Below are 15,106 nucleotides of genomic sequence, written 5' to 3'. Positions count from 1 at the left end.
TAATATAATATGCATCACTATGTTTTCATTTGGGCATTAGTGCGGCCGAAACTAGAAATCGGTGAGTTTTCGTGAGCTGAGAATGAGCCCAGGGAGTTCGTCCTCTTCATAAAGTCCGTCCGTTGATATGACGAACTTGTTAAACAGTTACTAATATACACATCCAGCAGACACGGAGCAACGCCGTTATTCATCTGGACTTATGTCTCTGTCTCTGTCTTCACTCTGTTTCTTCTTCAATGGCTAAATGATGTGTTAGTTGTTGTCTGCCGTTGCTGGGCAGGTTAGCATACAGTGGGTTGCCAAAAAAAAGGTGGCGGCTGTGTCACAATCAGGCTTTGCCTTATGTGTTGTGTGTGTGTTTTTCTACAGCTCCTCACTCTTCAACTCAGTCACTCCCTCAGCGCCAGTCCAACTCCCTTCACCTGTCCCTTATCTGTAATCAAGCACTCCCTCGGCAGCACAACTCTCCGCACCTGTTCGAGTCACTTCTTAAAGCCCCGTGTCTCACTCACTCACTGCCAGGTCGTTGTTTTTCCCCTACCTACCCGGCCGTGTTGCTCGTCCTGTTCCCAGTTTCCCAGTCTGACTGTTCCGTCTCGTCCTTGGATTCCCTGTTTGTTTTTGGGTTTGTTTGAATTAAACCTTTTTTCACTTCACCTGACTGTCTGCTCCTGTGTCCTCATTATGTCCCGTGACAGGCTGCTACTGAAATGACCCTGGCGAGAGCTGCTTTGCATTACAAATTGCCATTTTCCCCCTAATGATAATCGAAAAATATGAATTAGTACAGCATTAAATTGGATCATCTTTATTCCCCGGCTAAGACGCTGGGTTTTAAAACAGTTGAGCAGGATTTCATCACAATGACAAAAAAAAGGTCCAGTTGTGGGAACATCAAATGGACAATTGAGTGATTGACAGTCATTCTCATTCTTTTGGAGTTGTGTTTTCATGGTCGCCTCCAATATTCACTCTCTGTTCCTTTCATTGTTGATCTCTACCAACTCCTGAGGGAAATATCTGGCTCTGTAGCCGCAAAATGCGCCGCTATTTCCCCCGGCTAGTCTCTAACTGTTTGCTGTCTGCAGTTTGTTGCTGAGCAGGTAATGTAGGTATGAATGAGAGCGGTGAGAATGAACGAAAACACAATGAGCTGAAACTTACTATGACGCTACGTAAAGGCATCGGGAGTTGCAGATTTGGGTGATGATTCTCTGAAGGTTTATAACTAAGAGTGAGCCCTTTCACGTTGTCATTGATACATTATGATAAAAATGTTAAAGATTAAGATTGTCTGGAGCGAAACTGGAGAAACACACAAAAGCAGCTCAGCACTTAAGCAACTCAATAAGTGAAAATTGTCCACTTAATCTGATCATCTGTGTGAAATCACAACAGATCAACACGAGGGATTCAGTCAACATTTCTTGGGATTTCATGTTTCTAGTTCCCGTCACATTTTGGAACTGTTCTTTTCTCTGCTGCCATCAACTGTGATTTCAGTGTTGGATTCATGCAACCCTCCCTCCACCTCATTCACCTCCAGATTTCATCACCGATGGGTCCTTCTGCTGAGCTCATCAGTATTCCCGCTCCACATCACATCCATCCAGATGTTCAGCCATTGCTCTTCACCCCTTCACCACCAGTGCTGTCTGGACTCCATCGGGGAGATATTCCTGCTGAGCTCACGGCATCACCACCCCTTAAAATAATGTCATCATGATATAGACAAACATTTATTATTAATTCATTGAATTACTCATAAAGCCTGTTTTTAATTAATTCCCTCTTGATTGAACTACATTAGCTGTACACATCTATATGCATTGCTCAAAACAATATACACAAATGAAAAACATGTAGGCCTATTAAAAATGTAGCAACATCAAAAAGGATTTTTACATTTATCGTAATTCATAAACGTACAAAACATACGGTTAATAAGCGCTCCTCAAAGCCACCAGACTTCCAACCCTGCATGGTCTGGTCAAAAAAAATTCACAGTTCGATGTGAAAATGCTTGCTGGACCCCCCCCTGCCTCTCTCTGCTGTTGCTCAGTGCTATTCCGAGTCCGCTGAACTGGTCTGCCGCTGTGCGACAAAAGTCTGAACAAACTTTTGAATGACGAGCCCTTTAGATCTCACAGGAGTGAAGATTCAGCAACTTTCTCACCTCAAATGTGATGTTGGCAGACTGCTGAGGTGAAATAATTCAAAGTTCACTCAAATATTCCGCCTGTTTCCTAATCGAGGGAAAGGAAATGCACCGTACGCATAGGATTGTGGGTGTTTTAAAAGCCCTGAGGACTCAGTCCTCGGAAGGATGCTCGGAACTCATTGAACAATCCTTCGGCGTGACTCGATGGCGAAGCATTCTTGACATTCAGCCATTGAATGTCATGTGTATATGACAGTAAAAATGGTTTCTTTCTTCTTTCTGAAGGATCCTTCTTTGAGACTTTGACTTTGCCCCATTAGCTAGCCAATGGACGCTGCTCAACACTGCGCTGATACAGTGTTTACCGCAGACAACAGCATCTTAACACTGTTAGTTCTGTCAGCACTGTTGCTGTTGTTTGCACTGTTAGCACAATTAGCCCTGCTGGGAGCGAAACCCGTGTGGAGGCAATCCCCCAGTCATAGATATTGTCAGAATTTGGAATTTAGCCCCTTTAAAAAAATACATTTCAAGTGATTTGGATATAAAATAAAATTATAATTTTGATTCGCAGATCCGCAGTGGCCTTAAATCTGATGTTTAGCGCTCTCCGTTGCAGCGCCGCTCATCAAAAGGCTGCAAAGAAAGACGGCTAAACCACGAGACAAAACCCAAACCAAGGCATGCTTGCATTTCTTTGGTGTTTCAAAGTGTAAGATGTTTTTTTTTTATCTCTTAATGACTTGCACCTGGTGAACAACTGGTGTTTTGTGTGTTCTGAATAGCAATTATGTGGCGTGTCAAAGAAGCTATTATGTAATAAGTCATTTTCCATAACAATCAGGTTCTCTGTATTGTTTTCCCCTGACACGTTCACACATTCCTCTCTGTGGTTATCACAGATAATAGCTGGGCACTGACCTTGTGCTAAACAAGACCTGATTCTTATTCTTACTCTCGCCTCCTCCACAAGACGACATGTGTTAGTGTCAAATTCAAGTGCCATTATGCAAAACGTAACAAAAATATCTCTGAGCCACACATTTAAAAACACAAAGTCAGCATCCTCACCCCAAATTACAAGATCTCAGCTTTCCTGAGTTTCTTGTGGGTTCGTCTTCCTGTTCGAGAGAGTGAGTGACTCGGAGGATCTCTGCAGGTGGCGGAGCCGTTTTGGGGACGGTGAGCGATGGTGTGTCGTGGGCCCATCTTTAATTCAGATGTCTCACGGCTCGGTGGTGGAGAGAAAACAAGAGACTTAAGACACAAGATTGATGCTCAAGTGGGAGGCATGCACAGCCAGTGTGAGTCACACAGCTGAGGCGTCATGCAACAAAACAAGCGGTAGATTTGCGGTTCGTATGTCATTCCGAATCGATGGCCGGGCTGTCTGCTTTGGTTGTTTTTATTCGTAAAATCACATCAGACGCTGTCTTTTTATGGGTTTGGTTGTGCTGAATTGTGGCTGACATATTAACATCAAATACAGGTGAAATCAATATTTGAGAATTTGTCGAGTGAAGGACACTTTCGACATGGCTGCAAACCTACAAGAGGGCCCTGGGGCAAACAAGAGAGCCTCTTCCTCTTCCTCTTCCTCTCACTCTCTGAGCACTGGGTCAACTTCAGGGAGCTGTCACGACGACAGGCAAACACGTGGCAGAATCATTTTGGAGCCCCGGAAACCAACCACTTCTGTGTCAGTTAGTTGAAGAAGCATAACAACTGTATTTTAAATGACACATGCTACAGCCTAGTATATGAATATGAAGAGGGGAACTACCTTTAACTTTAGTTCATCTATCTAGAATCATCTATTGGGGACTTTGAACATTCATAATTGCCATTCTTTGGCCCGTCATACAGAAAGACAAGCCCTCATAGTTTACACCATAACACGCCACCGATACAAGCCCTCATTACCACAATAAACACATCAACTCTACAAGGCTGGATCCCATGTTGTGCGAGTCTTTAGCGTTTTGTACATTTTTCATGGCGAAAGCATGGAGCTTATAGAAATGCTGTGTATGTGGACACTTACCAACACGGTGTCTTGTATTCTGGTCTTCGCGCTGAAGTGTGTGTGGCCATCATCCAACGCTCCCGAACCGGCAAAACAAAGACGTCCTTCAGGGGGTTGACGGAAGGGAACTGCAAGGAGAGGTGTGACTGGAGCGAGACTGCATGTGCTCGAATGAATTGTATGTACAGCGGTTCCCATGTTCCCCCGGAGACAGCACACCTCAGAGATTTAAACACAAAGGAAGCACATGAAAGAAACACAAATCAGAATAAAACGTGGTGTAATCTCATTTGCCTGCTAAATCTGATTACTCCCAGCGTCACATATTTTCACATTTTTGCAATTCCATTTGAATCCTGCTGTTCCAAGTCCACTGGCAAAAAAACTATTATAAAAATGAATTGAAGTCGAATGGACGCCATCAGTACAAAAACACGATGAACTGGTGTTTTTGTATGATGTCCTTCAAGAGACATGGTTAATCACAATACCACGCCCTGAGAGGCTCGATTCATTTTAATGGAGTTTAAGATCATTTCCCCCCCTTTGTTCCACCACTGTGCTCATACCACAGTTCTTCTCTTTCATTTGAAGTTGTTGTTCAATCAAAGACAAACGCTTCCATGAATTGGTATTACTATTATGATAAAAAAAAAAGAGAAAACAAACAAAACACCCTCCGATTACTTTGAATGAGCGGGAGAGTTTATGAACTCAAGTCAGAACTTTACATTTATTTCTGATCTTTTAATAGCAGCAATATTATGATAACGCGATAAGAAGTGCCTGTAACTGACATAATGTCCCGTATGGGAGGCACTTAAATAGAGTCATTACACACCGCATGTTTTTATCTTAGACAGCAAGAAGGAATAACGACAACCTGCGAGTGACATCTTGTGTTAAACTGTAAAAAAATGGGATGGATGTGTTGTATGGCAGTGTATACAAGGTGCTGAAATGTCATGATGGTGTCTAATAGTATCTTAGGTGTGTGTTTCTTTTTCTGTGACAACCTGTTTGAGTTTAGTTAAGCCGCTTAGTCCTCGGGAACACTCCCTTGTCACATTCCAGATGTTGAGATCATCCGAGACGGACAACAATCGTGTCATCCAATATCTGGCTTCGCATATCCAAACTTCCACAGCCAAACTAATTTACTGCTGCCACCAGCACTCTTCATAGTTGCCTTGGAAACGAAAACTTGCGGTAGCTTGTCTGTTTAGTGAAAGTGAAGTAATTGATGCATTATATGCTAATCAGAAATAACAGTGTGGGTAGGACGGCGCGGATGTTCACTCAGTTGGCATACCAAGCAGATGCAGATGAGTGTAAAGCTGTCGGTTTCCTGGGCAGACCTTTGATGATGAATGCCAGACGCAGCGCTGCTGATGGAAACGTCTGCTTCCTGCTCAGCAGACCGGCAAAAGGCGCAGTCAATGGAATATTAAAATCATTCTATGAGAAAATGAAAATAAAATAATCGAGTGTCGGAGGCGGGGAATGGTGGTGCGATAGACAGCAGTGATTGTTCAAAAGGAACCATTTCATCCGCCCCGGGATCAGATGCTGCTGTGGTCATCGCTGATCTTCTCAGTGCAGGTCAAACGTATTCGTTGGTGGACGATTGAATGTTCTGCTGGAATGTAAGATTATTTTAATTGGTTGTGAGACTCAATAAGGTCCTAATGGAGGAACACATGCAGGGAAATCTGCCACAGGAAACCGCATCACTTTTATGTCACCGTGTGGACGGAGACTTGAATGGCTAAAAAGATTATCCCTCTTTAATGTTATCATCCACTCCCAAAAGTCTGTCCCCCTAATGAGCAAGGCTCTATATGGAAAAAAATATGCAGCGTTTCCTCGAGATACAGTAGCAATGCTTTTAGGCTCCTGACAGGGGGAAAAAAGAGATGAAAATGGAATTAAACTGAAGTGCAGGATTGTGAATTATTTAGTGCAGAGGCCGTAGCAAAGATCTGACTACTTGCTCATTTAGGAAGATGAACAGATGTGGCAAATCACTTTGCTGTCAATCTTTTACAGTTCCGAGCTGAAGAACTATGAATAAATCGGATGTCATATCTCCACTGGGAACTATTCTTTATATCTTCCTCTTTCCCTCTCTTCCCTGCACAGTATGTCTAAAAATAAAAAAAGGATGCATTTGTTATCCAACTCGACTGAGGGCCATTGTGTTGCACTTTTCTCTGTGGCCTTATCGCCCCGACAGCAACTTCTGAATCAGTCTTACTGATTACAGGAGGAACACACATTTGTGCAAGTTCCATATAGAGCTGCACATAATGAGGAAAAATATGCCGCCGCTGCCGGACAGCAGATAAGTGTGACCTGTACGACAATGGGAGGGTGCCAGCCACAGAGTGAGTCAAATAGACAACTGTCCTCATCTCGCGATGACGTACCTCTTCAAACTGGACATCTGTGTAGTTTAACATTGCTGAGGCTCTTGTGTACCTTCTCTGTCACGATAAGACTTTGTCCCATCTGTCCTCGAACTGAGGGCCACTCAGACCCAAATGAAGACACGTTCACACAGACATTAATCTGCCACTGGTCGCAGCCTTGCTTTATGGGCACCGACATACTGTCTAAGGAGGATGACAACCTCACTTCACCACCTCCTCCCATCTCTCTTTCTCCCATCTCTCCCTCCATCTCCGAGCCACTGTTTAGACAGGAAGCCGTGTGCTCAGAGAAGCTGTTGTCTTGTTAAATGGTGCATCTGAGGAGGAAATGGATAACAGCCAACCTTGGTAATTGTACGGACTCAATCACTGGGAATGATTTGGCTCAAAGAGGCCACTCTCCTTTCAGGCGGCTTTATTCGGTAGCGCTGTCGTGCCTTACAGAGCTTTGCTTCAAATTCCCCATGATGTGAGAAACAAGAGTCCCCCCTAGAGTCCCCCACAGACCCCCTAGTTGCCGCGTGAGGCTAAATGCTAACATCAGCATGTCAACATTGACTGCTAACCGGCTGAGGTGTAGCAGATATGTTCAACATCTTAGTTTAACCTGTTAGCATGCTAACGTTTGCTTTTTAGCGCTCAACACAAAGAACAGCTGAGCTTGAGAATGTCATTCCTTTTGAAGCATGGCCTTGCATTTCATCCTGAGGGGTGCTTGAATATTTGTAGCAAATCTTTCGTCAATCCATCCAATAAATGTCAAGTCATTTCACTTTGAACCACAGACTGTTTTAAGAAGTGGAGGCAGTCACCGTGACGTCACCCATGGTTACAGTTTAGAAGCCTTGAGTTTGGCATTTTGGCTGTCTTGGTTTTTTGTAACCAAAACTGACATAAGAGGGAGAGATAAGTACAAACAAAAACTGATTAAGACATTTGTAAGCGACCAAAATAATAATAACAATACATTTTATTTATAAAGCGCTTTTCAGAATACTCAAAGACGCTTTACATTAAAATCATCATATAAAAAAGCTATACACTAAAAATGTAAAACACAATATTGGTCACACATTAAAAGCAGTTCTGAAAGGTGAGTTTTGATTTGGGATTTGAACATGGAAAGATCGGTGCCGTCTCGGATGTGTTTGGGGAGAGAGTTCCAGAGTTCCAGAGTTCCAGCATACTCTGCTTTATGGTCTATTTTAAAAGGGACCGTAATTTACTAAATGATTTATTGAAGAAGACTCGAGCCCATAAACTCATGTTTACAATGTTTACTGAGGTAGTAAATCAAGTGAGGAGTAGGGTCGTTTTCTCATAGACTTCTATGCAATCTGTCTTTAAAGGCACCTCCACATCGGCTCTACTTTTCAGACCCGGAGGTGACCGTCCGCTCTGAACCACAAATGTCAACCTCAGGGTGGCGCTAGAAGAAGAATCATTGATGCACATGAATGGCTCTGCAAAATGATATTACAATGAACCCAGGAGTTTGATATTTGAGTCTGGACCAACCACTGCCAAACATACCTGTGAAAACACTTCTTCTGCAGGACATACATTCAGTGGAGCATTTTGCATTGAAATGGAAAAACGAGGGAGTGTTTGAGAGTGTCTTGTTTGATTCGTAAGTCAAACACCCGACGCACACTAATGTGCTTACATGAAGGCTTGCGTCTCGTTGCTGGGGGGTGACATGGACATGATGAACAAACACAGAAAGTGGTTTTATTCACTTTACTGATGATAACTGTTATCAAATTGGGATGTCGTTATTGCAGAGATGTCGGCCCATCAATTAGAGGCTGATTCAACCTCTCCTCTATATCTGTATATTATCCTCAATTAAACTACAAGTGATCAAGCCGCAGGATGCTTTTGACAGAAAATGGCAAAGCGACACAGAGTCAAACACAGCATCTGATTGGAGAAGACAACCACGGAGTAAAAACAGCCTTTATTACACTGTTCGACACCAGCAGCAAATTGGCTGGAAATTAAAACTAATGAGTAATTACCCAACCAATGAACTCCTATTCATGTCTGTTTTCTCAATGCTCTCCAACTGAATCCTAATTTCTACTTATTTAATCAATCTGAATAAATACGACACTTGTTTTTGGTTCCTTAATCTTTCATTGTTTTCACTGTGAGCCACGGAGAATCTGCGTTTGCATCCTGATAAACATCCAGGAAAAAAATCTCCGGGTTCCTCTTGAAAGACTGTGAACGCAGCGCACGGCAACATATTTCTCCATTGTCAAAACATGGCACCCGCTATTGGTTCAGTTTATTTATACATTCGTGAATACTTAATATGCATGCGGCTTGTATTATGAACGTCCTTGCCCCCTATTTCTGCCATATGAAATGTATTATTTACCCTTTACAAAGAGAAGAGTTGCACTCTGCTTGAACCGACGGCTTGTTTCCTGTTTATTCTGGTATCCCTTACCATGCAACTGCACATGAAAGGCCCTTCAACACGGGCCGGTAATGACTTAACAGGGTGTGTTCACAAAGAAAAATCTTTAACAATTTAATCAATTATTCCCCCACTCGCTCGGCCCTGAACAGCTATGATACAGCAGAGGATAAACATGCAATGCTTTGGTGAATTCAACACTGTAATCAATGAACAGCCAGGTAAACTGAAGGTTATTGTTGTTGTTTTTAATGAACTCGAGCATTGCTGTGTGGGCTTTAACATTTTGAATTACAAGTTTATCGATTTTCAGTCACTTCCTCTCCAACAGAGCTGAGCATAATGTGGGGGCAACCTCAGCAGAGCTATACTGAGGAACCTGTGTGAAGATTCATCGTTAAAGAAAGCAAGAACATAATATCAAAATGACCGGACTTCCCGCAGGACTGCTTTTCCGTAAATGTGAACAGATGGCTTGTGTGTGTGTGTGGAAAGCAGACTCACCGACAGGATATGTTTAAAGAGATCACTACCACCACCCTCAGCTCACCACCTGTAACAACATACACAGGTCTTTGTGTCACAGTAAAGCCACTCTTTCTGCATGTGAAACTCATTTTACACCATCATATGCCTCTTCTGTGTTGGGTTTTTTTTGCAAATCGGCCTGTGTACAAACTTTTTAAGCAGCAGTCACAGATATGAGGAGGCATATCTTATGCCTCACAACGGAATAAAGTGAAACACCATCTGCAATAGTAACGGGGTAATTATGTAAATTAGACACCAGCTTTTCATCGTTTACAAAATAGTGATCTTTGTGTTCGTTGTTCAGGCGTATCCTTTCTGGTTGACAATGGAAGCTCACACGCGTCTTCACGCTCGACTGAAAAAGCGTGTGCTCGTGTATCCAGCATCCGAACATCTATTCCCACTGAGGTCAGAGTTCATGCTGTCAGATGAAAACAAGGTCCCGCTGTCGTGCTTTAATTCCTCTGAGGACAAAGTCCCATCTCCTGTGTGCTGAAACACACACACACACATATGAGAATATAAGGCGTTTTTACATTACTGGTGTGGTTCCATAAATTCCAAAAGAATTCATCATCACTTTATCATGCAAAGACAAAGCAAGCAGGACTGCCTGTGTTGCAGAAGTCCTCCTGGTGTTCACATAGACCAATGCTGCCCCCTAGTGTCAGAGCTGGGAACAGGAGGAAATTAAACGCAAGTCACTGCTGGTTACCACTAGAGGTTCCTGTTAATAATACAATGAAATGCAAAACTTAAGTGATCCTCCAGTTGACCCTCCACAGGGAGGTCAAAGTACAGGTCAGATGCAGATTACTGGAATATTAACAGGAGCAGATAATAATTGCAAATGAAGCCATCTTGGGGAGTTGGCAGTCGGCAACCTCTTCTGATTTTAAAATGAGCCGTCGCGCTTCAGTGACTTTTTGTCAGTGGTGCTCTTCATCGGGGCAGATGTAGATGCCTACAGTGCAGGAACATGGCTCCTCGTGTTAATGGACAGTCTGTAACCACTGGTTCTTCTTCACGGCGCATCAAATGTGAATGTAAATTGGTTTGTGATTTGATTGTTAGAATAACAAGCAGCACAGTTGTCGTAATTGAGGTCAAGAACCTGAGAACTGCTGCTCTCAACAACGTGTCTACCCTGCTGATTTAAGTGGAAAGAAAAGAAATGTTGATGTGATTCTGCAAATATGGCTACAACTGTTAAAGTGTGTTTTCAAGACCGGAGATCAAACTATGAACAATTAACATACTCCTCTTATTTTCTCTTGTGCCAGATGAAACACGAAGCTACAAATCAGAGATTTAACGGGTCACTGACGCACAATTTTAATATTGCATTTCAGGAACGTTGGGTAACTCACAAACTGTTTCCTGATTGTTCGTCTAGCTCCAAAAACAGAGCAGCCTACATTTCCAATAATGCAACCAATAGCATTGTTTTGATTGAGCCTCCCTGCCTGGTTCATGAATGCCCACCTTTTCCCACCCATCTCCAGATTGTAACGCAGGCTTTCTGTTACATATTTTCAAACCTTAAGCCCAGTTCAAGTCAACCCTAATGATGTCATCAGCTGATGATGTCATCATGTTTTTATCTCAGACCTTACAAAGCTCCTCCAAAGCCACAGAGGCCGTTTTCACAGGCTGAGTAGCATGAAACGAAAAAAAGAAAGTTTTTTGAAATCTAAAAAAAGTCTGATTAAATTCACAATTTCCTTGTCTCGTGGTTAGAATTAAGAATCTAGTGTGAATAATAGCGCTGTGTGATTCAACCGCACATCTAAAAAAAAAGGCAATTAAACACTCATTTGGAGACATTTCTAATTTGCGAATTTGCTTTGTTGACACACTCGTTCGTCACAGAGAACGCGGCCTGGACGGGATGCCGCCTTCAGACAATCACCGCTCACTGTACCGTACGTGTCAGTGTCCAGTTTTCCACTGCACTGAGCAATGAGGATGGAAATGTTACCACGGGAACCAGCTCCGGAGCGACGGTGTGTACGCTTCTAACGGGAGACGCTGATAATTACACAGTGGAAATAACTGAAGATCACAGGTGACAACACGGCAGAAAGTATGACCCTTAAATGCCGATAACACACATTTCCTGCAGCTTTACATAACACGGCTTTTTGGGACAGTAATAGTGGAAAACATGGGTAACACACACTTTAATCCTTTTCTTTAACACATTTCTCTTTACAATAACAGTTCATGTGAAAAAATACATTACAAACTGCAAAGCATTTTCATGATATGCTACATTGCTACATTCAATGCTGCATTCATGACTACCAAAGCCATCGAGCAGAAAACCAGAGGTCTGTGGTGTGTATAAAAAGTCCAGAAGAAAAGGCCACTGAGTCAAAAGGTCCAGAGAGTTATAACGACTTCCTCCTGGTGCGAGGACGCTTCTTGCCCTGACAGAGAGCGACGCTGCTCGGGGAGGCCGGTGACGAGGCGGTGCAGGCGCTGCAAGAGGCATGGTCCACCCTGTAGGAGATGGAGTTGTAAAAGACGGGGTTGCTGTGGCCGCCGCCCGCCTGGTCGCTGCGGGGCGGGGAGGGGCTCTCGTAAATGTCCGGGCCACAGCACACGCAGGAGAACAAGGCCCTGAGTCTGCTGGGTTCTGAGAGCTTTGGGTGCTCAGATAAAACAAGTCTGCGCTCCTCGAGGGGAGAGGCGAGGAGATTCATACAGCTGGTGCCCGCCTCCATGGGAAGGCTCAGGTTGCACAGGCTGCTGCGTCCGTCTTCGCCGTCGTCTTTATAGCTGACACCGGCAGTTTCTGCCTCCTCCCCCGACACCTCCCCATCCCCCTGCGTGTCCTTAGGCTGCGTTGCCTGCTCCTCTACCACGGCTTCAGGCCTCGTGTCAGGCTCCTCCGTGCTGACAGTGAGAAACCTCAGGACCACCAGGTTAAGAAAAGCCCCAATGACCGTCAGCCCCACCAAAATGTACATGAAGCTGAATGCCACGTAGGGGGGTCGCTTCTGGAGGGCATTTGTCTTCTGCAGGGCCACAAAGTCCCCAAATCCGATGGTGGTGAGCGTGACGAAGCAGTAGTAGTAGGCATTAAAGAAGGTCCACTCCTCGAAGTGGGAGAAGGCCGCGGCTCCGATGCCCAGGGTGCTCACGCACGACAGCAGACCCACCAGGACCATGTTCCCCATGGACACCTCGGTCTTCCGTAAACCCAGGCCCCGCTTGGCTCTGCGCAGGAGGTAGCGGACAACAGTGTTGATCCTCTCGCCCAGGCTCTGGAACATGACCAGGGTCAGAGGGATGCCCAAGACTGCGTAAAACATACAGAAGGCCTTGCCGGCGTCAGTGCGTGGAGCAGCGTGGCCATAACCTACAAAGTCACAGCATATTGCAGGTCACATAATGCCGAGTACTACTGCTGTTTAATGTCTAGAAGGATTCACAGTCACCACCAAGTGTCAAAGTAGGTCTTAAACACTGATCAAACCAGAGCAAGTTTGATTTACTACATGGAGCTGCTTCCATGGTGAAACCTTCACGAATCAATATTTTCACATCATCACACGCCTCTGCTTAATGTGAACCTGCTCATTGTGACACAATCACTGCGAGTTTATCACCAAACTAATTTTTTCCCCCAGAGGACGGGCATTTCCAAAGCTAGCACCGACTGTAGCTGGTGGAGAAAGACGAACAACGGTCTGCGTGTTTTGATGCTTTTCTGCCCCCTACTGGCCAAAACGTGACGACTGCAGCTTTAAAGAAGAGTGTATGGTGGGAAACGCGTAGATGTTCCCACTTGTTCAACTTTTATCGATTGGAGAAGTGATTTTTCGATCACATTTGAACACCATGTTTCGTACATTATCACGCCACCAAACCACTAACTGCATTCCCATACACTGTTTACAGTTTAAGATCGGTCTGATCAACATTCATTCATTCAAAAGTATTGAAAAGTCCACAGAAACGTATCAAAGTTAGTGTACTTTCTCAAGTTTGAGGTTTAGGACGCAAACAGTGTATTTTTTGTTTCCAATGTACGCATGCGGATGTAAAGAAGAGAAGCGAAACATATTGAGAAGTTTTGAGGAATTTATAGAAGTTTCATAATGTTTTGATATTTCACAAGAACAGATTTTTGGGTGGAATATCCCTTTAAGGGAGCGTAAATGTCCCTTAAAGGGATGTCGTTCCTTGTTTACAAGGTGCTAATGGATGGGAAGTCGTTAAACGGAAAAGCCAAAGTTCAGTTCCTCGCAAAATCACACACAACTTGCATGTTGCATCATGTAACACCTAAAGTTTCAATCTGCTCCTCTAATAAGTGGCCCCTTAGGGGCCCTATATCAGGGCTCCGCCTTTAAACAGCGGACAAACACAAACACGCTTCTTGTTTGTTTGTTTTTCAGATCAGAAGCGGGAATGGAGAAATCATAATTACCAATTGTTGTGATAACAGTGATGGCAAAATAAAAAGAGCTGGCGAACTTCCACTGCCTCCCGGCGCGGTGCGGCTCCGACTGGAGGACCAGTCTCTCGATGGCTCTGTAGTCCTCCTCCGTGAAGCCGAACTTCTTCTTCAGCTCGATCAGCTTCTGCTCCAGCGCCCTTTTCCTGGAACTCTCGCTGTCCGACTCCAGCGCGTCAAAGACGGCGGCTCCCATGAGTAGGTAGCAAAGAATGGAGAGGATGAGAGAGAGGGTCCTGATGTTCTGCGTCTTCATCCTCAACTCCGGAGTGCCTCATTCACTGAGGTCCAGGTGGACTCGCTCACGTGGAGCCGGTCTACAGAAGTCCGTCCCTCTCCGCGCAAAGTGTGTGGCGCTTCCTGTTATACGTCACTCTGATGGTTGACCCTCACCGCGCACAATGCGCACCGTGCAGACACGAAGAAGAGGGAACTGCGCTCACCTTAGACCCTGACTCTTAAGATGTACATGCACGAGGACGATTTTGTGACATCACAACACAATACAGTGCCATGCAAAAGTATTCAACCCCCCCCCCCCCCCCGCATTACCAGCTGGAATTAAAATCCTATTTTATTTGGATTTATTTGGTCAAATTTGGTAAAGTGAAATAGAAAAGAAAAATAATTAAAAATTGTTTTTCAAGGTACTTCATCTTTGTTTTTAGCAAAAATATTGCATAAATAACTAATAAATAAGTAAAACCATTTAGTCATTTGATTGCATGGGCATCTAAAAGGACAGTGGTGTCCGTGGCATTATATTCTTGGTATTCACAACACAAGCATTGTCAGTGCTTATGAATTTGCAGAGAGCTTTTACAGAAATAAATAAAGCGTAAAAATGTTAATGGCCTTCCGTAAGCAAAAATAAATCAGTGCCGGCTGGCTGTAGAAGCCTGGAGAGATTTTTCCGCCACTTTACTCCTCTTGCACTGTTAATTCAAACAAATGTTTTCCTTTTCTATAAATTTACAAGGCAGCCACAGTCAAATAAAATGTGCTAGTTCTCAATTATCGTCCCTTTCTGTCCCCCTTTATATAAATATTGTGCATA

The 15,106-nt window shown here is 43.9% G+C and overlaps 1 protein-coding gene across 1 annotated transcript; it reads right to left on the bottom strand.

Moving 5' to 3' along the window:
* Window positions 1–11,974: 11,974 nt before the first annotated feature.
* LOC306775574 (potassium channel subfamily K member 15-like) lies at window positions 11,975–14,305 on the bottom strand (the record flags this gene model as incomplete). The annotated part of the gene is made up of 2 exons (XM_079266031.1): window positions 11,975–12,948; window positions 14,023–14,305. The coding sequence occupies 2 exons, from the start codon at window positions 14,303–14,305 to the stop codon at window positions 11,975–11,977; spliced, it is 1,257 nt and encodes a 418-aa protein (XP_079122157.1).
* Between the last annotated feature and the right edge of the window lie 801 nt (window positions 14,306–15,106).

Source organism: Melanostigma gelatinosum (assembly GCF_949748355.1).
Source record: "Melanostigma gelatinosum genome assembly, chromosome: 3".
NCBI classification, from domain to species: domain Eukaryota; kingdom Metazoa; phylum Chordata; class Actinopteri; order Perciformes; family Zoarcidae; genus Melanostigma; species Melanostigma gelatinosum.
This window is presented reverse-complemented; position numbering and strand designations above follow the sequence as displayed.